The 25,859-nt window shown below is 46.3% G+C and overlaps 1 protein-coding gene across 6 annotated transcripts in view; it reads left to right on the top strand.

Moving 5' to 3' along the window:
* Window positions 1–25,859, top strand: part of LOC139054902 (FUN14 domain-containing protein 1-like) — a 218,208-nt gene that overhangs the window by 156,786 nt on the left and 35,563 nt on the right. For all 6 annotated transcript variants that reach the window (XM_070532632.1, XM_070532636.1, XM_070532631.1 and 3 more), the window contains one exon: window positions 16,386–16,505. In XM_070532632.1, the coding sequence (XP_070388733.1) occupies window positions 16,386–16,505 (120 nt within the window). The remainder of the gene's footprint in view (window positions 1–16,385; window positions 16,506–25,859) is intronic.

Raw genomic sequence — 25,859 nt, 5'->3', positions numbered from 1 at the left:
GCAGTCATATGTACGCAAAACTCCAAGATGTCCCGTCATCTGTGCATCGTGAAGTTGTTCGAGAACGACGGATCGCAGATGACGACGAAGGACAAGAAGCAACTCAGGGCTGCCAGGGTTGATATTGCGGCGGTAGAGAATGCCATCATGCAGCATGAACATGCGGCACATGGCGTCGGTGTAGCCAGATTGCACTCCAGTGATGATGGACTGTAAGGATGCGTCGCATTGTTGTTCAGCACACATGTTGGTCATTTAAATCAAAGCCATCACACACGTCACCAGATCATGTGCAACAGTATCAGGAGGATCCACGGGGTGACGTGAGAGGCAGTCAGCGTCCTTGTAGAGGTGTCCAGTCTTGTAATTGACACTAAATGAAAATTCCTGGAGCTGCAAAGCCCAGCGGCCAAGCCCTCCAGTCGGGTCCCGCAGGGAAGACAGCCAGCAGAGTGCGTGATGGTCTGTGACGACCGAAAACATGCGACTGTACAAATATGGCCGGAACTTGGCCACAGCCCAAACTAAAGCCAAGCACTCCCATTCGGTGATAGAGTAATTTCTCTCGGCAGGTGACAGCAGGCGGCTGGCGTAAGCTATCATGCACTCAGTACCATTCTGTTGTTGGGCAAGAACAGTGTCGATGCCATGGCCGCTTGCGTCAATGTGGACTTCGGTCGGTGCAGATGGATCAAAGTGGGCAAGTATGTGAGGGGTGGTCAGAAATCCGATGAGAGCGGCGAATGCGTGAGCCTGCTCCGGGCCCCATGAGAATGGCGTGTTCTTCTTTAGAAGATCTCTCAAAGGCCGAGCAACGTCGGCAAGAACACAGGCCGACAAAGCAGCGCACTTCAGAAGCAGAACGTAGTGTCAACGAGGTGTCCCAACACAGTAATCTGACAACGCCTGAATTGACACTTCGTGAAGTTCAGTTGAAGGCCAGCTTTTCAGAAGACCGCAAGAATTGCAGCGGGTCGGGTAAGGTGACTGCCGAACGTGGGAGAGAAAACAATAACGTCGTCAAGGTAACAAAGACAGGTGGTCCATTTGTAGCCTTGCAGAAGAGTGTCCATCATACTTTCAAATGTTGCAGGAGCATTGTATAGGCCAAAGGGCATGACTTTGAACTGATATAGCGATCCGGTGTAATGAAGGCTATTTTCTCACGGTCCATTTCATCAACTGAAATCTGCCAGTAGCTGGATCGGAGATCGATGGACGAGAAGTATTTAGCTCTGTGCAAGCATCCAAGGCGTCATCTATGTGTGGTAGTGGGTAGACGTCTTTTTGCGTGATCTTGTTTAAGTGGCGATAATCAACACAAAAATGCCAAGTACCATCGTTCTTTTTCACGAGGACGACAGGCGAAGCCCAAGGGCTGGCTGATGGCTCGATGACTCGTTTGTGGAGCATTTTGTCCACTTCTGATTGGATGGCTCGATGTTCAGCATGTGATACCCTATAGGGATGGCCACGAATAGGATTCGTGTCTCCAGTGTTTATAGGGTGGTGAACAACAGATGTTTGGCCTAAAGGCCTGTCACCGAAATCAAAGATGTCACTGTACGATACAAGCAGGAGACGTATGTCCGTGGCCTGTGCAGAGGTGAGGTCACGTGCAATCATTTGCACGAAGTCATCCATTAAGGAACCAGAACTGTGAGCTGCAATTGGCGCTGATAAGCCATTCTCGGCATTCAGACTCTCAATGTGAAATTCGGACCCACTAGAAACGCTGGCCAAGAACACGCCGGCCGGAATCACTTGATTGCACAGGCTTAAATTCAGAAGTTGTAGAAAGAAGTCATTATTAGTAACCGTGACCAATGTATGCAGAACAGCAACGTTCAGGTTCGAAAAGCACGTCGTCGATGGGGCAAAGCATGTATTCACCATCAGGAACCTGTGGCTGGGCGATCAAAGTGACGTGAGTAACTGCCTCGGGTGACAGACCTACATCGTGAAGCGAACACAAGTGCGGTGGGGCGGTGCTCAGAGCATCGGCGAATTGAGGCAGTTCTAACTGAAGAACGCTGGTCGCACATTCGATGAGAGCAGAATAAATAGATAAAAAGTCCAATCCAAGGATAACATTGTGAGGGCAATTATCGATCACAGCAAAGAGAACGGAAGTAGGGCGGCTGGCTATACTTAACCATGCAATACACATTCCAAGAACAACCAGTACGCTGCCGTTGGCCACACAAAGCACTCGGGCAGCTGCTGTGGTGAGGACGTTTTTTAAATGTGTAAGTAGGCTAGCACTCGTCACATATATATGGGCTCCAGTGTCGAGTGCTTGGACAGGTGTGCCGTCTATTTTAACGTCAATTACACTTCTCCTTGTAGGTACAGACAAAGGATTTGCTGCAGTAGTCAGCAATATACAGCACCACCTCCGAGGGCTGCATTTCCTAGTTTTCCAAAAGGGTGTGTTCAAAAGCTACAGGGGACGAAAAGGGACGTGGCTGCGGCGAACGGGAAGATGGGCGACGTGTTTGCGGTGAACGAAACTGATGTCCCCGCGGTGATGGTGAGCGGCTGTACCACGTGTTCCTAGCAGAGTTGTTGGCGCTGTTAGACCCGGGGGTGGGTGAAACATTGCGGGCATTTCCCCCATTACGGCTCAAGCTGTCAGTGTGATGTGTTGATGGCCACGAGTTGCGGCAGTATCGGGCGACATGACCAATGCAGCTACAGGTGAAACATATCGGCTGGTAATCCGCAGTTATCCACTCAGTCAGGTTGCGATAACGTGGAGAGAAGCGTCAGGGTGGAGCAAAAATAGTAGAAGGGTGTTCGTTAGCTCTGGGATTGGCAACATTACAGACCGAACATAAACCAATGTTTTCAAGTTCCTGGCGAATGATGGCTTGTACGAGAGGAACTGAAAATGTGGTAGCATCAGGGCCACGCAAACAGAAAGCTGCGGGCGCCATAGCATCCAGTTCATGTCCAACGATTCGCACCACGTCCTCTGATGGCAACGCATGCTGATGTGCCAGTTGATCTTCACATGTCGATGTAGCGGCGATATTGGGAAGTCAGGCAACTGGTTGCAAGACATGTTGGCTTTTGACCTGTTTGAATTGTCAGCACTCTTTAATGATTTCATCAACTGTAGAGCAGCTTGTACGCATGTGCAGATTAAACGCATCGTCAGCAATGCCCTTAAGTACATGCCCGACCTTCTCAGCTTCTGTCATGTTGTGATCGGCTTTACGACAAAGTGCCAGCACGTCCTGGATGTACGAGACATAGAACTCCATAGGGGATTGGGCATGGGAGGCCAGTTCCTGAGTTCCTGCTTTGTGGGAATGTTACGGCCGGCTGGTTTGCCAAACAACTCTGTCAATTTCTCTTTGCATTTGTCCCAGCTGGTTAGCTCCTCTTCGTGGTTTTCGTACTGCATCATTGCAGTGCCTCTGAGGTAGAACAAATTAGCTAGCATATGTGTAGGGTCCCATCTGTTGATTCCACTCATGGGTTCGTGCATGGCCACCCACTCTTGAATGTCAGCACCATCGGTCCCGCAGAAAGTTCCAGGATCCTTAGGTTGCACAACGACAACCGAAGGTGACAGCAACGTACCATGCGACAGTGACTTAGGAGGCGGCAACGATGTTGATCCCGAGTGCTCACTGTCATTTATGGTGTGGACGGTGATGTGACATCCACTGCGGAGCTCCGTTGCCAGCCGTGGTGCCCTGGACCTCTTGCCAATATGTTACGGGGATGTTGGGAGTATAGAAGATTGGATTTATAATATGTTAGATAAAATGGCTGACCACCAACCACACACAGCAGCCAGCATCTCCAATCTTCTTCCTCTCTCTTTTTTTATCCTTCCCTAACAACATCAATGACCCACAGCGAATAAATTTCTGTGCACGGGCCTAACTTGGAGTCGGTCAGTTTCGAATTATTCTGTATAATAGTGTTTGTTGCTGAATAGCCAGTACGGTGTTGTACACAAAATGTAAATTTCAGATTGTCGCGTAAATATTGTCACATGGGGATGGTAAAGAATACAGTAGTAAAAACTGTGAATCACGAAACTAACTTTTTGTTGGGTGAACCTGTGTCCTCAAATACAAGTGATACCCAGACACAACAATAGTGGTGAGCACAGTCAGCGATCAGTAAAATCTGACTGATCTGTGGATCGGACACATGGGCTATTTATAGACAAGTCATCGAAACTTCCAGTATAGGCGCTGGTGCTAGCATAAGTTCTAGAATGTATACACACCTGCAGTCTGGCAACACAAGGCTCAGAGAAAACATAGACGAACAGATAAAGCCAGCAATAACATTCCGACACAGAAAGGTGCGTTTTGTGCTGAGCGATAATTTTCAGCATTTGTTGGCCAGTGAAATGTGCTCATCAAATAAAGATAAATGAGTATGTGTGTCAATACAGTGAAACCCAAAATTGTGAGAAATAACGCACTAACCAAGAAAACGTAAAATCCGAAGTAACTAAAAAAATTTGACAGACAATACGAAGCGTCGCGCGGGTCATTGCGACACGACATGTTGACGCTTGTCGAGCTGGTGGTGCTCCAGTGGCCCGAGACATATTTTGTTGTTTTCCTATTGCGTGGTGTTTTAAGAGGCCGATGGGAAACCGAAACGAAATTGAAGTGGCGGGCGGCGCTGGATCTTGCGGAAGCAAAATGTGATGCCCACATTGCGCTGCCTGCAGAAGGGAACAACGGCGCATTCAGGTTATCGCCTGTTAAAAGTGTGCAGTATGCCACCAATGGTTTTACAGCACGTAGTGCGTGCTCTTTTCGAGGATGCCTCGTTTTCGAGGACATCATCTGTGACGCACCCTCAGGGTCACCTTGGGATCAAGTGACGTATCATGCCTGACTGCAAAAGAACAGCTGGCGTTCTGCGAGTTCAGTGGGCATGGCAGACCGAGTTTCGGCATGATGTCTAAGCCTTTCTTCTGTATCTCCCAGGCTTTTTTGCTGAGCTTAGCTGCAGCTTCAACGCTGCTTCATAAATTTTCTGGCCATTTCAAGATACCACCGGATGAATCTTGCTCCTGAACAGCGGGAACAGTGATGCAGTGCCTCGTTTTCGAGGACATCTGCGACGCACCCTCAGTGCCACCTTGGGACCAAGAGACGTCATCGTGCCTGACTGTAAAAGAACAGCTGGCGCTCTGCGAGTTCAGTGGGCATGGCTGACCGAGCTTCGGCATGATGTCTAAGCCTTTCTTCTGTATCTTGCAGGCTTTTTCGCTGAGCTTAGCCGCAGCGTCAACGCTGCTTCATAAATTTTCTGGCCATTTCAAGATACCACCGGATGAATCTTGCTCGTGGACAGCGGGAACAGTGATGCAGTGCCTCGTTTTTGAGGACATCTGCGACGCACCCTCAGTGCCACCTTGGGACCAAGAGATGTCATCGTGCCTGACTGTAAAAGAAGAGCTGGCGCTCTGCGAGTTCAGTGAGCATGGCAGACCGAGCTTCGGCATGATGTCTAAGCCTTTCTTCTGTATCTCCCAGGCTTTTTTGCTGAGCTTAGTCGGAGCGTCAACACCGCTTCATAAATTTTCTCGCCATTTCAAGATACCACCGGATTAATCTTGTTCGTGGACAGCGGGAACAGTGATGCAGTGCCTCGTTTTTGAGGACATCATCTGTGATGCACCCTCAGTGCCACCTTGGGACCAAGAGACGTCATCGTGCCTGACTACAAAAGAACAGCTGCCGCTCTGCGAGTTCAGTGGGCATGGCAGACCGAGCTTCGGCATGATGTCTAAGCCTTCCTTTTGTATCGCGCAGGTTAGTTCATACTTTACTACGCTTAGAAGTGATTGCCGCAGTGTATTGTGTGTGCCAGTTTCTTCTTTGCAGGGACTTAGAATTGAACCCTGGCCACAGACAGCAGAACTTCTGAAACAAAAGGGCAACACAAGCTTACTGCTGAAGTGGCGGCACTTAGGACTCAGCAAAGCGCAATGGAAAAGTTAATGTCAGATATTGGCCTCGAGCTCCACCACTGGAAAAGCTGGCGTCACCATCGGCGTGACGGGCTTTTAGGGATCACGTGGACATAGCGGCCGCGTCGGCTGCTTCGGGAGCGCGGAAGCGGGCTGAAAACGAGAGTTTAAATTGCCTCACACGCTGTGGACCTCATTTAGTGGCGAGATTTTCCCGCTTCGACTGTCTCCTTTACAACGCTTGAAAGCACTACAATAGGTAGTGGCTGTTTTTGAAGGCGCTCAACATGGCAGGCTACTGCTTGGTGCCGCAGTGCCGGACGTACGCAACGGAGCCCGGTGTCAGCCTTATTCACACACAGCCCCAGGATAAGAAGCTGCGTGAAGCTTGGCTCGCGAAACATAAAACAGGCAAACAGTCATCGGCTACTACTCGGGTATGCAGCAAGCACAGACGCGAGGAAGATTTCGGCTGCGGCGCCGGGTCTGCGATGTTCGGAAAACGCGCACTGAGACGCTCGCCCGAGTCCGCTGCGCAACTAATGTCATGACGGTTTGGTCTATGAACTTGTCGATGCTATAGATACTGGCAAGTTCAGTGGAGTGGAAAGGGGGCGGTAAGAAGCACATTAAAGAGAAAGTAGGGCATATGGTCATGTTTGTGTTATGAATTAATTGCACTGGATAACAAAAAAGAAGCCGCAGGAAATCGCACGCTGAGAACACCGATAAAGATACCCTTCGACGCAACTCGAGAAATAATATTGAAACGTCCAAGAATTTAGAAGGGAAAAAAAAAGATTGAATCGTTGCGATGGCACACCACAGTCCCCGTAGGCATTGAAGTCTCTACAGTGAAATTATTTTTGAACAGCTCTGATGGCGTCCACGCAACAATGGTTGCTTGTATACTGTCAAATGCTCATTCTGCGGCTCATGGCACGGTGCGAGAACGTGCACGTGGCGAAAGCAAAACAGTACGTAGACAAGCATGCAGACGCGCAGTCGATCGCTGCGAATCTGTGCGATCGCTGCATTGAGGCTTCATTCTATTACACTCCATTTAGTTATACAAACACTATAAGAATATATTTCACATAGTTTGCTACCAGCGTTGACCTATTTTTCATGCAAGAAGCCGGTTCGGGAGACTCCATCGCGGCGACCGCGCGTAGTGGCGTTTACTGTATGTATTCGGTAAAGAGAGCATTTGTAAACGATTCTGTGCTTTGAGTTTGCCCAAGATTATTATTTAGACAGTAAAAAACTTCTCTCGTTTCGAAAGTACTTACAGAAATAGCCGGGAGAGCTCGCACGTGGTGTTTTCAGTGAGCACTGACAGCAAAACCTACGAGGACCACGCCGCGTGATCCCTCATACTACGCCAGCGAAGCGCGTCCGATAGATGGCGACTCCGTAACTCCTCGCCGCCAATAGCGTTACATTTCGACGAAATCAATTAATAAGGTACTTGCGTTGCGTTCCTTGAACAAGTGGTGAATCTTCTGCATAAAAAATATAATTGACCTAGAGGACCGGAGCAGGCGGTCGAATTTGATTGCTTTCGGGGTACAAGAAGGCAGTGCCAAAACTGTTAATGATTTGAAGCAAAAAGTCTTCAGGGACATCTCTTTACAGATACTTAATGTTACCTGCAACTCGGTAGGGAGAATTCATCAGTTGGACAAACCTGGCAAATATAAGCCAGTTATAATATACTTTCAAGATTATAACGAGAAACAGCAACTATTGAAAAATGCCCACAAGATCGAAAATGTCAGTTCAAAGCGATTTTTCTGCGGACACACGCAGAAAGAGGAAACTTTTGTGGGTGAGTGTGAAAAGCGAAAAAGAACTGGGCAAGAAAGTAAACCTTATCAATGATAAGCTACGAGCGGATGGACAGTTGTTTATATGGGATGAAAACACTAACTCCAGAATAGAGTTAAATAATCGTCAAAACTTATCCACACCTCAATGAATTAGTTCGACTACTAAGAATCGATGGCTTTTAAACCTTTGAGGGTCAATTTTTTTCGCCTTATACGACCGCCCAGGGTCGATTTTTTTATTGCAGATTACGATTCTTCTTAGGGACTTATTTCGAAAAGACATTACCGTTATTTTTCTAGGGGGACCATAAAGTGAGAAAAAAATATTTTGCGTTGGTATATTTGCACTCTTTCTTCATTCATGAATAAAAAAAAATTAAAAAGAAATAAAATTATCACAATTGAAAATTTGATGCATTTTTATGCACATAGTTCAAGGCTTTGAAAATCCGCACACAAGAATATCTTGCAATCCTCAAATGTTCCTGCTCTTACACTAATACGTATGTCCATAGCATAATCGAACTGCGTAGGTGCGCGCACTCAAGAAAACTGTTTTGTTGTGTCTCTATGAAAAAAAGCAACACGTGTGACATACTTCCGCTAATCTTCATCTTATTGCCAACCAGCTAGGGCATTTAGCTTTCGTGTCCTTCCTATGCGCACCCCTGTGAGCACTAAACGAGCGAGAAACAAGCGGTCGCCCTTTGAGCGATTAGGAACGAGATAGCCATCAGTTTCACAAGCGCAAAAAACCAAAACCGCCCGCGAAACAAAATCCAAATGGCCGCACGCCCGCGCGCATTCCAGTGTGCGAACGGTAGTATATAGACACGCAGGAGCAAACTAGCGCTAAAAGAAACCATGCAGCGAAAACCGAGAGGGAGGAGCGCGAAAAAAATTCACTGTGTCCCCACATAGTGGCAGCACATGACAGAAAAGAAAAAGTTAGAAAATTGGCGCGCTTTTTAAATGCACAGACGGTGCCGTAAATATACGGCATCGACCATTTTCAAACTTGTTCGCGGTGCCGTATATTTACGTCATTGACCGTCCAAGGGTTAAACATAAACGTGCACAGTGTAGTCAACAAAAGTGCTCAGCTTGAGGCTACCCTTTTAAGTTATGATCCACATGTTGTTGTGATTACTGAGACTTGGCTGCGCGATGACATTGATAGCACAAGCGTTTTTCCACCTTCTTATCAATTATTTCGATGTGACAGGCCTTCCAGAGGAGGTGGTGTAGCTGTACTAGTCAAACTTAACATATCTGTTTTTCTACTTCGGTAGATTGAAACTCACGAAAGTATCGGCCTATAAACCTTCACTGTTGGGGGCAATCCTTTTTATTATTCGCTGTTTATCGTGAACCTGGATCACCTACACAGTTCCTAAATTACCTTTATGAGTATATGCTGGCTTTTTCTCAGGATAAAATACTTCTCTTTGGTGACTTGAATCTGCCTGGTGTTAACTGAGATTATGCTGCTTACAGTTACGATCAGAATGTCGATTACTTGATTGTTATTATGCTAACTAATAACTTACAACAAATTGTGACACAGCCGACATGCTTACAAGGAGATAGTGAAACTATGCTTGATCTTATTTTTATTAGTCACTCTATTGAAAATTTTGTCACCTCTGTAGAAAAAGGTATTTTGGATCATGAAATTGTCTACTTTTCATGTCCCATGAAACGTTGTGATACTGCCTTGGATAAAACAGTGATTGTGAAGGACTTTTCCCGTGCCAGAGATAAAAGTGTTTTGGACTACTTAGATCACAGGCTGGGCAAATTTTATGGGAGTGACGTTGTGGTGCTCTGGAATAAGGTCAAGGAAATGTGCAATTTCTGTCTCGATAATTTCATTCTAAACAAAGTTAAAAAGAAGTACAAACGTAATCCGTGGATTACACAAAAAGTACTGCAGCTTAAGTGAAAACTAAAAACGCTAAAACGACGGTATGCCCTTTGCACTGAAATCCAGAACATTCAAGAGGCCTTGAATCAGGCTGTATTCAAGACTAAGCAATGGTATTTTCAATGTACCCTGCCTAGCTTTATGCGCGGTGCACAAGAAAAATTCTGAACCCATCTAGCTAGCACAAAGAGACCAATTGATTGCATTGTGCACAACGGCATAACTGTTACTGAGAAGCGATGTATAGCGGAACATTTCAATCAATTTTTTCACAGCATATTTTCAAGTGTCTCGAACCATGTAGTACTCTTCAGCCGTACCTCTTGTTATATTGACCCTGCTGTTATATTGACGACTGGTGTGGTTTCTATGCTGCTAAATTTAAAAACGAAATCATCACCAGAACTGGACGACATCCCAAATGCTTTTTGTGCCGCTATGCAAAAATGAGTGCACGTTTTCTAGTGCGCATTTTAGTGTATCCTTATCTTTTGCCGCCCTTCACAAAGATTGGCGATCGGCTCGTGTTGTACCGGTGCTTAAGAAAGGCAAAGCGACATTAATAACGAACTATCAACCAATTTCCCTTACTTCATCTTGCTGCAAACTATTGGAACATATTATAGCTAACCAGATAAAATAATTCTTAACTGACAACAGCATCCTCACACTGGTACATCATGGCTTTAGGAAGGGGTTTTCCACCGTCACTCAGTTGGCTTCAGTCATCCACAGCTTTGCTAGCATTCTTGATAAACCTGGTGAAAGCGATGCTATATTCCCGGATTACAGAAAAGCATTTGATCTTGTTTGTTACCATAAACTGATTGAGAAGCTCGAAAACATAAAAGTGCCGTCATACTTAATTAGCTGGATCCCTGCATACTTAACTGAGCGCACACAATTCGTCAGCATAAGCGATTGCCTTTCAGATGAAGTGCCAGTTACTTCTGGTGTTCCTCAAGGCAGCATGCTTGGCCCCATGTTATTTTTAATATGTATTAATGATATTGTAGAAGTAATCGCTCACCCCGTTCAAATAAGATTGTTTGCTGATGATTGTGTTTTATTTAACGAAATTAAATGTCATGGAGATTAAGTCCTCTTAAATTCTACCCTTCAGAGCATTCATTCCTGGTGCCAGCAGTAGAAGATAGAGCTCAACACTAATAAAACAGTTTCTATGAGAATTACTAAAAAAAAAAGCACCCTTTACCGTTTACTTATGATCTTGCATCCAAAGTCGAGGAATATAGGTACCTGGGAGTCATCATAATGCATCATATTTCCTGGAACAAGCTAACATGTGCTTCAGCTTTAAGAAAACTTGGTCTGCTCAGGCATAAATTAAATATAGCACCTCCGGAAACCAAGCTGTTGGCTTACAACTGTATTATATGGCCTACACTAGAATATGCGGCAATTGTTTAGGACCCATACACGATACGCAACATCGATGCATTAGAAAAAATTCAGTGAAAAGCTGTACGCTTTACATTTTCTAAATACCATCCAGCTGACTCTCCCTCAAACTTAATGAAAATGAATAATATACAAACAAACACTAAAATTGTGAAGGAAAATTTAAAGGATCAAGTTCCTCTATCTGCTTCAGAATAATCAGCTATCTCCTAATCCGCAGCAATACATGCAACTGCTGACAGGGCGATTAACAAGGCACCGGCATGCCAAATCATCAACTCCATATTTTGCCAGGACCAACACCTTTAAATATTCCTTGTTTCCTCGCACAATAACGGAATGGAATAACTTGCCCATAGCGCTTCTTATTAACACTGGAAGCATTTACTGCATCGAGAGCTGAACATGGGACAGTTGAAAAATGTTTGCTTCTTTTTTATCTTGTTTTCGTGCAGTGTTTTTGAAATTATGTTTTATTTTCTTGCAATAATTCCAGTGTAATTAGTTTTTGTTATTTTTGTTTTGCTACTCACATACTCTTGCATTTCCTTGTTGTTGCTTTTTTCTGTACTTCTGCCCCTCCTGGAAGGGCCACTACAAGGCCTGCAGTATTTTCTAAATAAAATAAAAATAAACAAAGGTGTGCACTCTGCTTGTGATGGCACCACACACTATGAAGCAGGTAGGCCAAGATGCTTATCGTAAGGTGATTGGCGGTGATTTCGCTAGAATAGCAGCTTGGGCTTGTTGGTTTTCCATCCTGCTAGTAACAGCGTAAAATGTAGACAAGAGACGAGACAAGAAGACACCACAAGCGCTGCGAGAGTGAAACATTGAAAAGGGCCTGAGGTACTAGAAATGTATTTCGCTAGAATAGCAGCTTGGCTTGTTGGTTTTCTAGCGAAATACATTTCTAGTACCTCGGGCCTTTTTCAATGTTTCACTCAGCGCTTGTGGTGTCTTCTTTTCTCGTCTCTTGTCTACATGTCCTGTCTCTTGTCTTGTCTTTTGCGCTGTTACTAGCAGGATGGCGGTGATAGCTGTGAATGCCGCGTGCGACGACCCAGGTGAAGATTTGCTGGTACCGAAATGAGAAACTGAATGCGCACCGGCGTTTTCATGAGAGGGCGGGCAAGTATTGCAGTGAGGCTGCCACGGCGGGCAGCTATATACTGTTCTCAATCGCGCATGCTTTGCGCATTTCTTGTTTAGATGGCATCTAGCTAGCGCCGGAAAATTTATCATACGATCGCAGTATGGCGAAGCACTGAACTTTGGTGCCGTAAAATTGTGTTTTCTGGGAACGTATGAACAGGTAAAAAATTATTGTAACTCTATTGGGCCATTTTTTTGTTCTCGATTGTGAACGTTCGCGCTGGAAGAATGTATGTAACAGGAATGTATCAACGAGGTTCTACTGTATTTGTCTCAGCACTCGTCCTGTGTAGGTCTTTGTCCTCATCATCTGCACTGCCCGTTACCATGACTCAACACCAACTCGCCCAATTTTTCATTCTTTTGTCAATATTTCATAGAATTTTATCATCTACTCAGAATTGCCCAAAAGCTGCTCGGTGCCAGTGGTAAGATGCTAAAGCTCCAACTACGCTGAAGAACTGAACAGGAAGCCACACTAGAAATAGAGTTCTTGTTATGCTACTGTTCGACCGAAATGTCGAATAAACCATGGGATGTTTTTTGACAAAACATTTGTCACCTAATAATTATAGTTTCCTAGGTAGTATATAGTGTTAGTGCAATATGTGACTGATTTCTTTCTTGCTCATCTGTGCATATCATCACCACATATACATCTTTCTCATCTGTACAGATCATGATCAGCACCCATTGCATATTCGCTGTTAGCATAGCTTAAGCTTGGCTAGAATAAAGCAGTTCCTCAAAAGTGGTGGAGGTTGCTTCTTGTTCCACCAAGTCCTCTTGCTGCAGTTTCTTTCTGGAGCTCCACTTGGGTCACGGCATAACACCACTTGCCATGTTCCCTCAAGACAATTTTTGGCACATCCATGCATGGCCTTTGCCTTCCGTAGTGACCATCAGCAGTAATCAGCGTGATCCTCGAGTGCCCGCTGGTCTATGTGAATCTAGTGTGCGTGCATACACATACACACAGAAGCGTGTGCGTGTTGTAGAAGAAATATCTTCGCTCGCCCCAATGTTATGATTGAAAAGATTATGTACCTTTTAAAAACAACCGTTTCTTATGCTGATATTCTGACTGGAGCCCGGCCGAAGCCCAGGCTCTGGCAGGGCTTTGGCTCAACTGTCAACACAATCAACAGTATTTTCATAAGGTGTCGTTAATTTCTCACAACCTCGTTAATTTGACCCTTATTAATTCAATAAGTCGAATAATTCAGGCTCGTCCTCTGGTCTCGGCAAGCATATGCGTTATTTAATTGCATCAAACTCTTGCTAATTTGTACGTTTTGGCCTCACACCAGTAAATTCAGACAACTCATGGAATGCGGGACGCAGTAAATGGATGACACAAATGAACAAAAGCAGCACTAGTGTTCAATAGAAACAAAGTGGCAGAGTCCACAGGGCCATCTTCATTAGTGGAAGCCATATGAGAACGACAGGAACACCGGAATGGCTTTCTGCCTATTTGTGCCTTTATAGCCTTTATTGTTGCATTTACCACTGCGCATAATACTATGTTGTTCGTGTTCCTTTAGATCTATCCTGATCGCATCTATATCAGCCACGGTTTTGTCTGCAGTGGTTATGGCAAACAATAATTTCATTTTGACTTCATAAACACATGCCTTTAAAAAATTCGTGGTTGCCATTCATAATCTCATCGATGGCGACCACGGTTTTGTCTTCAGTGGTTGCAGCAAACAGTATCATTTTGACTCAGTGTGCACGATGTCGCAGACATAGCCAAAGCTGTTGAAGATGAGCACTAATATATGGCCCTTATGCTGTTATCGAAACTGCTGGCTACATCACCATGGGTGGATGCTCTGTTATCAACCAGATCACTGGCGAATATATTGGGATTTACGTGCGGTATTGAAAAGCATCTCTTGGATGAAGACGTGGGTCTTGCATTGCAGGCCCACTGTGAAGGAAGCATGAGGCCTTCGCTGCTGCGAGCGCTAATATGTCACAAGATGACAAAAATTGTAGCTTCTACATTGCTGTGTGCTAATTGGAAGCAAGATTTGTTGATTCATTCAGTAAGTAAGTTTGTGCTGATTGAGTAAGCTTTTGTTTATTGTTTTTTGATACCCTCGATAATTCGGACATTTCTTTTTTGGTCCTGTGAAATCTGAATTAATGAGATGTTACTGTGTGTGTGCGTGTGTGTGTGTATGTATGTGTAATACTGCCTTCGTCAAGCTGCCGAAAAGCAGCTTTTTCTCTCGCTTCCCATGTTCTGTATTGCACATTCAATAAGCTTCTGCTTCTGCATGTCTATATAGTATGTGCGGGGAAGTTTATGGGGATTTTTATAGAATCATGCAGGAAAAAGAGCCAGAAATAGAAAATTTTCATGCTTAGGTAGGGGAATTCTGCAAAGTATGGAACGTCAGTGTAGCGTGATTGTAGCACTCTCGCAACTGTTGTGCAATCTAAGTGAGAATCTAAGTGCAAAAATGAAATACCTTTTTGGTCCTTTTGAGATCGCAGACATACACTTTTTCACTTTATCTCACTCAAGATGAGCAATAATAGTATTGCTTAGAATGTTTTTGCAACATGCAATCTGCCAATACCTGTTGGTTGGTAGCTTGCGGCTTAGCTGCTGACGGCATTGTGAAAGATAGAGCAAGCAATTTTTGATACGAGATTGTAAATTACCTGCTGCACGCATTGGAATAGCATGTGGCTCACACGTTCACAAGAGCCTTGTGTACAGATTGACATTTTTTTTTTATGTTCAAGAAGTGTTCCAGGGCCCTATAAGCATGTGTGATTTTTGGTGAGGGCCTTCAGTTTAAGGGAAAGGCAGATGTTGGAAAGCAATCCGTGTGAGTGGTCAAAATGCATGAGTCTGTATGACCAAGCAGAATCTCATTCTGAGCTAGTTGGTCATTCATGTCAAAGGAGAACAAGCAGTGCAAAATGACGAGGTACACAGAGTAACAGGACGTATGCCAACTGCCAAATGAAGTTTATTCACAGAAAGCATTTGCCAAACTATTCTGCAGCTTTCAAAATGTGCTGCTACATTGAGCAAAAAGGTAAGCAGTGACAAGCGCATGGTATTGCTGGTTGCTTTATCCATACCCTGTCCTACAATGTCAAGAAGATGCAGCCATCATGGTATCAACATAGCCATGTCGGCACTTTGCAAGCTATCAAAGATATGCTCCAAGTTGAGCTATCAACCTAAAGAAGTATGTGCAACAAACCAGTGACAAGGTTCTCTGAAAGTGTGTCAGGAATAGTTTGTTTAATTCTATTCAGTTGCAACAAAGACTGTACTAGCCAGACAAGGCACTGCCAACATAGGCTAAACATTAACAATGGTTTAGGTAGCCACCTGGCCTCACATTACAAAGGTTGTGGGTGCTCTCCTTTGTTTCGCCAAACCCAGTTCAGTAGAAAATCTAATGACAAGATAGAGCATGAGGACATTGAAGCGTATCACACTAGTCCAAGCAAAAAGTTCATCAGTATGCCTTCGTTGTCTTTTCTTGAAAAGGAATTGCTTTTAGATGACTTGCCTTGATTCACTTTCCTTGCATCATTCATAGTGCCACGTGACAATGATCAGCTAAACTGTTCTTTTTATTTTATACATTTTATTTTTTTTCTTATTTAATCTTTTCATAGTGTGGTGGTAGGCTGTGCTTTAAAGTTAATGTTTGCTGTCAATAAACTCCAATTGGTAGTCCGTGTACGCTGTGTACTGTGTTCTTGCCCGTGTCATGTTATGTTGCTTGTTCCCCTTTGACTGGCTGACTAGTTGTCTGCCGTAAGCATAAAATGTGATGGAAATGAGTGATTTTTTATTTCCATTTGTTTTTAGAAAATTACAATACTATTTTGTTTTATTGCAGTGTTAAAAATAAGGCGCATAGCAGTGAACAATGTCGGGAAGTTTTGCCATGCCAGTCAAGCCGAGGCAGTGGTAAAAAAACTATATAAGTGGGCACCAGGCTGAACAACAGATTATTGTATGCATCCCTCAGAACAAGCTCAGACCAGTAATGATACTCTCCGCTTTGTAGGCAGGCAGGTTAAGGCGCCCATTGGTGATTTCCAGATTGCACAACACCAGGGCTATGTGAAGGTGAACTGGTCCAGGCTGAACAAGGACCTGCAGCAGGCACAAAATGAGCTGGCACGGCGCACAGACGGGAAGCTGCCCAGACTGCTCGAGGAGGTGAGCGACTTCGGTTTTCAAAGTGCAGGGGACATGGGTTGGATGCTGAAGACAGTGCATACACACGAGCAAGAAGAAAAGTGTAGTAAATGGAGGAAACTGCTGCCATGAACTAACTGGGTGGACTTTCCAGTGGCAGAGATTTGTATAGTCAAACCAGCTATAACAATCTGTCAGTTTTGACAGTGGCATTTACAATTTTCCAACTCGGCCTATTGAAGCTGCATTTAGGTCATGGTTTTAAAGTGTTCATGTAAAAGAACAAATGCCAAGTTCCAACACATGAAAGCACGGCCAAACTGTGCGCATTACAGCAAGCTCCCTGCTACAGTTCAGCTACAAAAAAGATAGTTGTATCTCAATGTAATGGAGTCAGTAAAATTGGCAATTTGCTTCGTTGTATCGAAATTTTGTTATACAGAAATTTGATTTTTTATGCAAATGAGTACAGTTGCTAATGGATTGTCCTTACACAGAAGAGGGTGCAAAATTTTCCGAGTTACTGGGCAATCTGTGAAAGCAAATTTCAATGAGAAAAAAAAACATTTTGTTGAACTTGAGAGTCTGTGTTGAAAGATACGGTTTCATACCATGTCGATGATATCTTCAAATTGGCAATACAAAGCGGAGCCAGCCACGCTTTCGCATTTACTCCACCCCAATGGCTGATAGTGTCACTTGCAATGGGATGACCCTATCATGAAAAGCCCTGGCAGCAGGGAGTGAATGCTTCATCTGCCTCTCTCTTCAACGAGTCTCCGAAACTTGAGAATATGCATTCTTCAATAATCAATGCACGATGGCTCACGATGCCATGCCATCTCAACTGGTCGTCTTTGCACGCACGGCAGAGTGCCTCTAAAACAGGGCACACAGGTGGCGCATGTGCTCAGCCGTGCTGATAGCTATGCGCAGCCACGACCGTACTAAAAAATGGGATGAACTTACCAACCTAATTGTAATTCATGCGGAAGTTTCCATTTATTGTCTCAGTACTCCTGTGTAGCTGCAGTGAAATTTCATTATATTAAAATCGTTGTAATGATGTTTAATTGAAGGCAAGGAACAGCAGGTAGACAGCAGCCTAGCAGCAGCGACCAGCCCGAGCTCTCGTGCAAATCACAGCACGGGTCGTCGTCGTCTTCGTCGTCTCTGGGCTGCTACCTGAAACACGAGTTGCGTCTGCTTGATTACATTGGCCCCGGGTGTGAAACGGAGCAATCCTGGCGACTCGGGGAGCAGAGAAGATGAGGGGATCGAAATAAGGCTTCTGCCGGCTAACATGCACTGTCTTGCGACCTCGACAACGAAGGTTCGGCGATGGTGTGATGGGCTCAACGCTATAGTTCACAGGAGAGGAGGCATAGACGATCCGGTACGGATCGTGGTACCGTGCAAGTAGCTTAGAAGAAAGGCCAGGCGTGTGAGGCGGTATCCATAGCCAAACAAGGGAACCAGCAGGGAACGTGGGTGTGGCCCGATGACTGTCGCGTCATGTCTTCTGACCCCCCTGATCCTCGCTGGTCAAGCAACTAGCCATCCGGCGGCAATCTTCAGTGTATCGGGCGACTTCTGAAATAGTTGTGCACTCGAAGCATCAGGTCGGTAGGGCAGGATAGTATCCAGAGGACACGAAGGCTCACGCCCATACAAGAGAAAAAAAAATAAGGTGAAAAACCAGTGGTTGCTTGTGTCGTGGTATTATAAGCGAAAGTAACGAACAGGAGTACGGTGCCCCCATTAGTGTGGTTGGACGAAACGTACATCCTCAACATGTCACCCAGTGTTCGGTTGAAGTGCTTCATGAGATCGTTTGTTTGGGGGTGATACACGGTCGACTTCCAGTGAATGATCCGGCATTCACGAAGGAGGGTTTGTATCGCTTCTGACAAGAAGACACAACCCCTATCACTGAGTAGTTCTCGAGGAGCATCATGGCGAAGGATGAAGTTACGAGGAATGAACATTGCAACTTCGTCTGCAGTCGCGGTGGGAAGAGCTGCGGTCTTGGTGTAGCGCATCAGGTGATCGACGCCAACAATAATTCAGCGGTTGCCACATCTGCTGGATGAGAGTAGGCCATAGAGGTCGATGCCTATGTGCTCGAACGGTCGAGCAGGGCATGGTTGCAGCTGTAGTGGGCCAGTAGAGCGCAGTGGGGGAGTTTTGCTTTGTTTTGGCAGGCGGTGCATGATCGAATGTACTGCTGCACAAACCGACACATTCCGCGCCAGTAATGTCGTTGAAGCAGCCTTGTGAAGGTTTTTAGGACGCCGGCGTGGGCGCTTTGAGGGTCAGTATGGAAGTACACGCACAAATCAGAGGGCATGTGACGAGGGACAGCCAGAAGCCATTTCCAACCGTCAGGCATATAGTTGCGGTGGTAGAGGGTGTTGTCTCACACGGCAAAGTGGGCTGCTTGACGGCATAACATCCGCCGCATTGAAAGAACGACCTATGGAGCGGCAGGGTAGTCGAGAAGCAGGGCGAGCGATGGGTCCTTGCGTTGCTCGGAGGGCATGTCAATAGCGGTCAGTAGTGACAGGTCTGAGGTCAGAGAAGGAATGGAAAGAGAAGCCACATCAGGTGTCATTGGCGAGTAGGAGAGCGCGTCAGCGTCGGAATGCTTTCGACCAGAGTGGTATACTACACAAATGTATTATTCCTGTAGGCGAAGTGCCCAACGTCCGTAAACATAAGGACAAAATATGGCCAATGCCCAAATGATGGCTAAGCATTCCTTCTCTGTAACGGAGTAATTCATCGCGGCTTTTTAAGGGTACAGCTGGCATAAGCCATGACATATTCTTCATTCATGGCCTTCCGTTAGGCCAAGACTGCACCAAGGCCGACACCACTGGCGTTGGTGTGAACCTCTGCCAGCACGGTTAGGTCGTAATGGCGAAAAATTGGCTGGGAAGTCAGCAATTCACGTAACTTGTCAAAGGCTTCATTGCATGCTGATAACCACGCAGAAATGCGTTTGCTTGCGGTAAGCACCTTCGTCAAGGCTGTAATTATAAAGGCAAAGTTTCGCATGAAGCGTCGAAAATAAGGGCACAGGCCTATGAAACTTTGCAGGGCCTTGATAGATGTGGGCTTCGGAAACTCTGCGACTGCACGAAGCTTGTCGGAATCGGGAAGGATACCGTCTTTCGAAACAATGTGACCCAAACAGTTAATTTTCAGGCTGCGAAACGGCACTTCTTGAGGTCGAGCTGTAGGCCAGCTGAAGGGAGACAGGTCAGGATGTCATGCAGACGGGCGAGATGTGTCGGAAAATCCTGTGAGAAAACAACTATGTCATTCAGATAACACAAACAAGTCTTCCACTTGTGTCCGTGAAGGATGGTATCAATCATGTGCTCGAAGGTAGCGGGAGCATTGCAGAGCCTGAAAGGCATAATGTTAAACTCGTACAGGCCATCAGGAGTGATGAAAGCTGTCTTTGGGCAGTCAGCCTCAGCCATGGGAACCTGCCAATAGCCAGAGCAGAGATCTAAAGATGAGAAGTATTTGGCACCTTGCAGACAGTCAAGAGCATTGTCGATCCGAGGCAGTGGGTAGATACCTTTTCTTGTGATCCTGTTTAGGCGGCGATAATTGATACAAAACCGAATGGTGCCATCTTTTTTCTGCGCTAGAACGACAGGTGACGACCAAGGGCTTTGAGAAGGCTAAATGACGTCGCACTGCATCATGTCGTCCACTTGTTCCGTGATAACTAGGTGCTCTTCTGCGGAAACGCAATATGCATGCTGTCGCAAGGGGGCATGGGAACCGGTGTTGATAGTATGAGAGACACTTGTCGTGCGACCCAAGCATGGTTTGTTGCAGTCGAACGAAGTCGTTCAGTAGAGCAAGAAGTTTAGTGCGATGAGGCGGCGAAAGGTTTGCGGTGATGGCGTTGTCGAAAACTGCTAAGGGCGGTGTTGAGGAGGCGCAAGTTATGGCATCCAGTTGTAAACGGGTGGCACCATCGTGAACGTCAAGGTCTGCAACATGCATGAGAGCTTGCGCAAATCCTAAGGGCTCGTCACGCAGTATGGTCACTGGATAACGGTGTGGATTACAGATGGGTATCAAAGCTGATTCAAACCTAACCGTGAGGACGGCGAATGGGAGAAATAAGTCCTTGCGGTAAGCAAGCATGTCAAATGGCGTAAACGCCACAGTTGCGTCTGGCACGGCAGTACGCGACAAGGTCACAAGCACTGACGTCTCCAGAAGTATATCAGTATCATCATGAACGAAGACCTTGTGAACACTGAGGTCAGCGTAGACCAATGGGGAGTCACATAGCGGAGAGAGGGCCACTTCCGCGTGAGAACAATGGATTATGGCACTATGACGTGACAGGAAGTCCCACCCAAGGATGAGATCATGAGAACAGTAGGGCAACACAAAAAACTTGATGATGTACAAAATGTCTTGGATGACTACACAGAGAGAGACAGAGATAGCAAAGAGATGAAAGGCAGGGAGGTCAACCAGATGAGCGTCCGGTTTGCCACCCTACACTGGGGGAAGGGAAAGGGGGAACAAAAAGAGGAAAGTGGGATAGAGGGAACACTGTCTGTGCATGCAGCAAAGCACCTGGAAATCAGTCAAGTCAAAGTAAGTGCTACACACAGGCTGTGCATACAGCTGTAGGATGAATGCGTTGCACGCTAGCAGTGCAGAGTGCCATGCCAGATGGAGAGGTTGTGAATTTTTCAGCTTGCGATGAAGATTTTCGTGGATGATGGAAACGGTGGCCCCGGTATCGATAAGTGCTTGGGCGGATGCTCCCTTGACATGGACGTAAATGACATTCTGTGGTGAAAATTGAGGCCTTAGAAAGTTCTATGAGCTTGCAGTTCTTGCCTTCGGAAGTGCACTAGTCAGTTTCCCTCGGCAGTAGGTGGCCGACGACGCATAGGTGACAGCGACCATCGATGTGGAGAAGGAGAACGGCGACTGTCTGAACGACGGTTGCGATCAAAGGGTCTCAGCGGCGTCTTGGCAGCGTATGTCGGCGGGATGTTGTGGCGTGGAGGGAAACTGGTCAAAGGCGTCACAGTGCGAGGACATGTTACGACAAAAGCATGCAACGTGACCAGTGATGCCACAGGCGAAGCAAATAGGCCTGTTGTCTGGTGTGCGCCACATGTTGGCTCGACGAAGAGGCTAGGGTGGCTGTCATGGAATGGGAGCAGGGGGAACCCGGTGCGTTGGAGGTGGGAAGGAATATCATGGTGTGGGTGGCCGTGCAACAGCGGCAGCATAGTTGAGCGGCGGAGGAGTGACCTGTGACGGGTAGTTGGCATAAAAGTGCGGTGCTACCGGAGACGCAAATAACGGTGGGTAGCCAACATAGGAGAGCGGCGCCGTCACAGGAGCTGACGGGTGAACAGGGGTAAGTGCATCAAATATTTGGGCACATATGGCTTGTTGCACGGCTGGAGTCAGTGTTAGGGCAGGCTCCTGACTGTGAGGGAGTAGCGACAGCTGGTGGGCCACTTCCGCGTGTATGAATCCTTGAGCTGAAGGACGAGAGCAGAAGGATTGGTGTGGCTCGTGGCAGCTGCAATGGCCGAGACCGAGTCAGCCTGTGAGACATTTTGGCGAGCGATGTTACGTTGGCGGCACAATTAGTTGAAACTCTGACACAGGTTGAAGAGTACGGCGACGCTGGTTGGACTCTTGGTCAGCAGCATTTGAAATGCGTCGTCCTCAGTACCCTTCAGAATATGGTTGATCTTCTCATCCTCTGTCATCGTTGAATTAACACGGCTGCAGAGACCCAAGACATCCTCAATTTAGCTGGGAAAGCTCTCGCCCGGCTGCTGTGCTCGGTGGCATAGCTGCTGTTCAGCGTGTAGCTTGCGGACAGCGGGGCGGCCGAACACTTTGGCGAAATGTGTCTTGAGTGCAGACCAACTCAAAATGTCAGATTCGTGGTTCTTAAACTGGAGATTTGTGACATCAGCAAGGTAAAATATGACGATCAGTTTAGACTGGTCGTCCCACTTATTGCGAGTGCTTACATGTTTATAGGACAGCCAGTCTTCGACATCATGCCCTCCGATCCTGCAAAAGATGGCCGGGCCACGCTGACAGAGAATGTTGGCGCAAGTGATAGGGGCAGCCATGGGTACAGTCGGTGCGTAGGTCACATCAGTCATGGTGTCGGTGGGCAACGTAAGAGTGCGGAGCTCCAGGGTGACTTGAGGGATTCCAACAATCTCCACCAAATGTAATGATGTTTAATTGAAGGTGAGAAACAGCAGATAGACAGCAGCCTAGCAGCAGCGAACAGCCCAAGCTCTATCGCAAATCACAGCACGGGTCGTTGTCGTCGTCTCTGAGCTGCTACCCGAAACACGAGGCGCATCTACTTCATTACATTGTGCATAAACACACTCTGTTATATTGAGGTCTAAAGTACCTGGTGTTTTGCGGACAAGGAGTTACAGAAAGTTAGATACTTCGTTATGTCGAGAATTCTGGTTACATTGACACGTGAACTCGTTTATCTTTTACGGGTGAGCGCTTTTGCTGTCCACGAAATATTATCGCTCAGCACAGGATGCGTCTACATGTATCGGAAGTTTCTAGATTGTTATCGATGCTTCTATCCGGTGTCTGTTGTCGCCGAACCTTGTATATCTGATTGCATGTATGCGCAACGCAAATGGCGTAGAACTTTGTGGAAGGCATGCGGGTCCCAGTGATTATTCTAGAACATTTGACGACTGATCTATAAAAGCCGACGCGCTTGACCCGCTGATCAGATTTTCGACGATCGCCGAGTGTATTTGACGCTATCATTCTTTGAGTGTAGCCTGCTTTTGAGGGCACAAGTTCGCCCAATAAAACGCTAGTTTTGATAATCAAAGTTTTGCTGCCTTCTTCACCGTCACTACCACATGACAGTATTGAGGTTCGTAATATCGAGGTTTAACTGTACAATCCCTGAGATTAGTGAGCAAGCGTCACCCACTGATTTCGGAAGACCCGAGGAAGGTCACTCACTTCTCCAGCGGCAGTACAGTGCGAAGAGCGTGGCCTGCCATAATGGCATAGCAGCTATGGTGTTGGGCTGCTAAGCATGAAATCGTGATATCAAATGTAAAAATCAGCGTGCCTCATAATCAGATAATAGTTTTGGCACGTAAAACCCCATACTTTCTTTTTTTATTTGAAGAGTGGTTATTATGCTGTTGTTAGGAGGTCACGGTTCATCGACACTTTATGACGTTGTTCATAACACCTTGTGCCAAACCTTTCAAACCGCACACTTTTGTGGCTGAAGTGGCAAGAACTACAACTTTACGGTTCTCGGTGCACTCAGCCTTGTGCCAGCAGCAAAACCTTTGCAAAATGGCTGCATGCCACAGTAGTTTTCACTTCCAACCGATAATTGTTGCTTTTATTTTTTTAACAAATATTTGTAACTAGGTGTGAAGAGATGCAGGAAAGAAAACTGAAGATATCGAAAATCTGATTTTTCCAATAACATGCTAATTTGGGCTGTTTGGTACATGTCTGGAGAAAACGAGTAACAGCGCTGGACAACAAGACATGACCAAGACCACAGTGGTCCACAGTAGTCCTGAACCAAACTGCTGCCAACAGCTTCGGTGTTAATTTTAGCACCTATTCAAGAACGAGTCACATATAAAGAACTAGAGAAAAGACGGGGAATGCAGGAGATGGAAATTCAAGACGATGAGCAAAACGTGAACAAGGTGAATGCTGGAGCCAACGTTTCGACAAGTGGACTTGTCTTCTTCAAGGCGACCTATGCTTTCCTCGCCACAGTAGATATAGGTGGGGTTCTTCTGAAGGGGAGAGGGTGTGAGGCGGGAGGATGCAGAAACGAGAAAAAATGTGTTAGCGTGTCGAATTGAGAGTAAAGGAACACTGTGTACAAGGTCAAAGCCAAGGCCCCCCCACCCACCCCTGTCTGTCAACGCATGCGCGTTAGCCGGCGTGTCAAGGGCGTCTGACAAAAAAAAAAAAGGAAAAAAAAAGTGGGGGAGGGGGGGACACGCCAAGAAATCAAACTAAATGTTGTTGCCTATAGCTTGAAGTTTAGCATAGCGAATAGATTCTAAAGCTCCCTTTGAAACGTTTATGCCTATTGGTTGCAATGTCTTGAACTTATGGATAAGGTATGATTCTCTGTACTTTCTTTCTCGTTCAGTGGAAATTTGACTGTAAGATGTAGAGTTTAAGTTCATTAAAGTTATGACCTGGTTGATTGAAATGCTCGGCAACGGCTTTGGGAAGCTTTTTAGTAGTGTCCCCGCGATGTCCGTTTAATCTGACATTCATTGATTTTCCTGTTTCACTGATATATTGTTTCTTACAGAAGGAACATTCAAGCATATAAATCACATCAGAACTTGTACAAGTGAAGCTAGATTGGACTTCATGTTGTGGGGATGCGCGACCCTCGCGCCTCCCCTGATGTTTTTCCCGCATAGCGCGGCTCCTGTAGTGCGGCTTCGTCGCACACGCGGCGGTCCGAGTGGTACAGGCGCAGTCCGAGAGATGGGGCTGGTGTTGCGCGGCTGCGGGGTTACCCTCGGCGGGAGAGACAAGGCGCGCGCTCTTGGGTTGGAGACAGCGAGCATCACGGACGTGCAGCGCCCCTCTTTCCCGGCGGGTCGGCGCGCCGCGGGGACGTCTCCCGCGAGCGCGCGGCGACCCAGGCTTCTGCGAGACCGCCTCGCGTGGCTGCCTTCGAACGCGCCACGATTCGCGTGACTATACACGCGAACGACCAGGCGTTGGGATCCAGCATGGAGCGAACATATTTGCTCGCGAGGACGCGGTGAGTCGGACTTCTAGATTTGTCGCGCGCCCATCGGCATGTTTTGTGGATAGCAACTCGGCTAGCAGGCGTTGATGTATGAAAGGTGCAATAAATGCCCTTGTGATTGTTTGCACTACTGTGTTGTCGTTCCTTTGTCCCAAGAGTACAGTGTGAGAATCCCACATCAGACTCCACAATGTGTATAACTATTTGCGGTGCTTTTAATTCTAACGTCACTTTGAAGGTGACTGCAGGTTTTGCACCTAGAGCGACAACATGCTTTTATTACGGGGGAATGTTGTTGGCTGACTTTTGCGTGCACTAACATGTCTTTAAAGTTCTTGTTTCGGTGATAGGTAACCCTGGGTACATCCAGGAACGCTTTTCGCAGACGCTCGTTACTTGATAATATTCGGTGGTATTTTCTTAGGATGTTGTTTATGTTTGGGAGTGCATTAGAATATTTTGTTATAAAGGCCGGCGGTCTGTCAGATTCTACTGTGGGCTGTCTCTTCGCCAATTCCGACTGTCTCTCCAATCTTGACTCG

The sequence above is a fragment of the Dermacentor albipictus genome, chromosome 1 (assembly GCF_038994185.2).
Source record: "Dermacentor albipictus isolate Rhodes 1998 colony chromosome 1, USDA_Dalb.pri_finalv2, whole genome shotgun sequence".
Taxonomy (NCBI): Eukaryota; Metazoa; Arthropoda; class Arachnida; order Ixodida; family Ixodidae; genus Dermacentor; species Dermacentor albipictus.
Note: the sequence above shows the minus strand (reverse complement) of the source record. Positions and strands in the feature narration are given on the sequence as shown.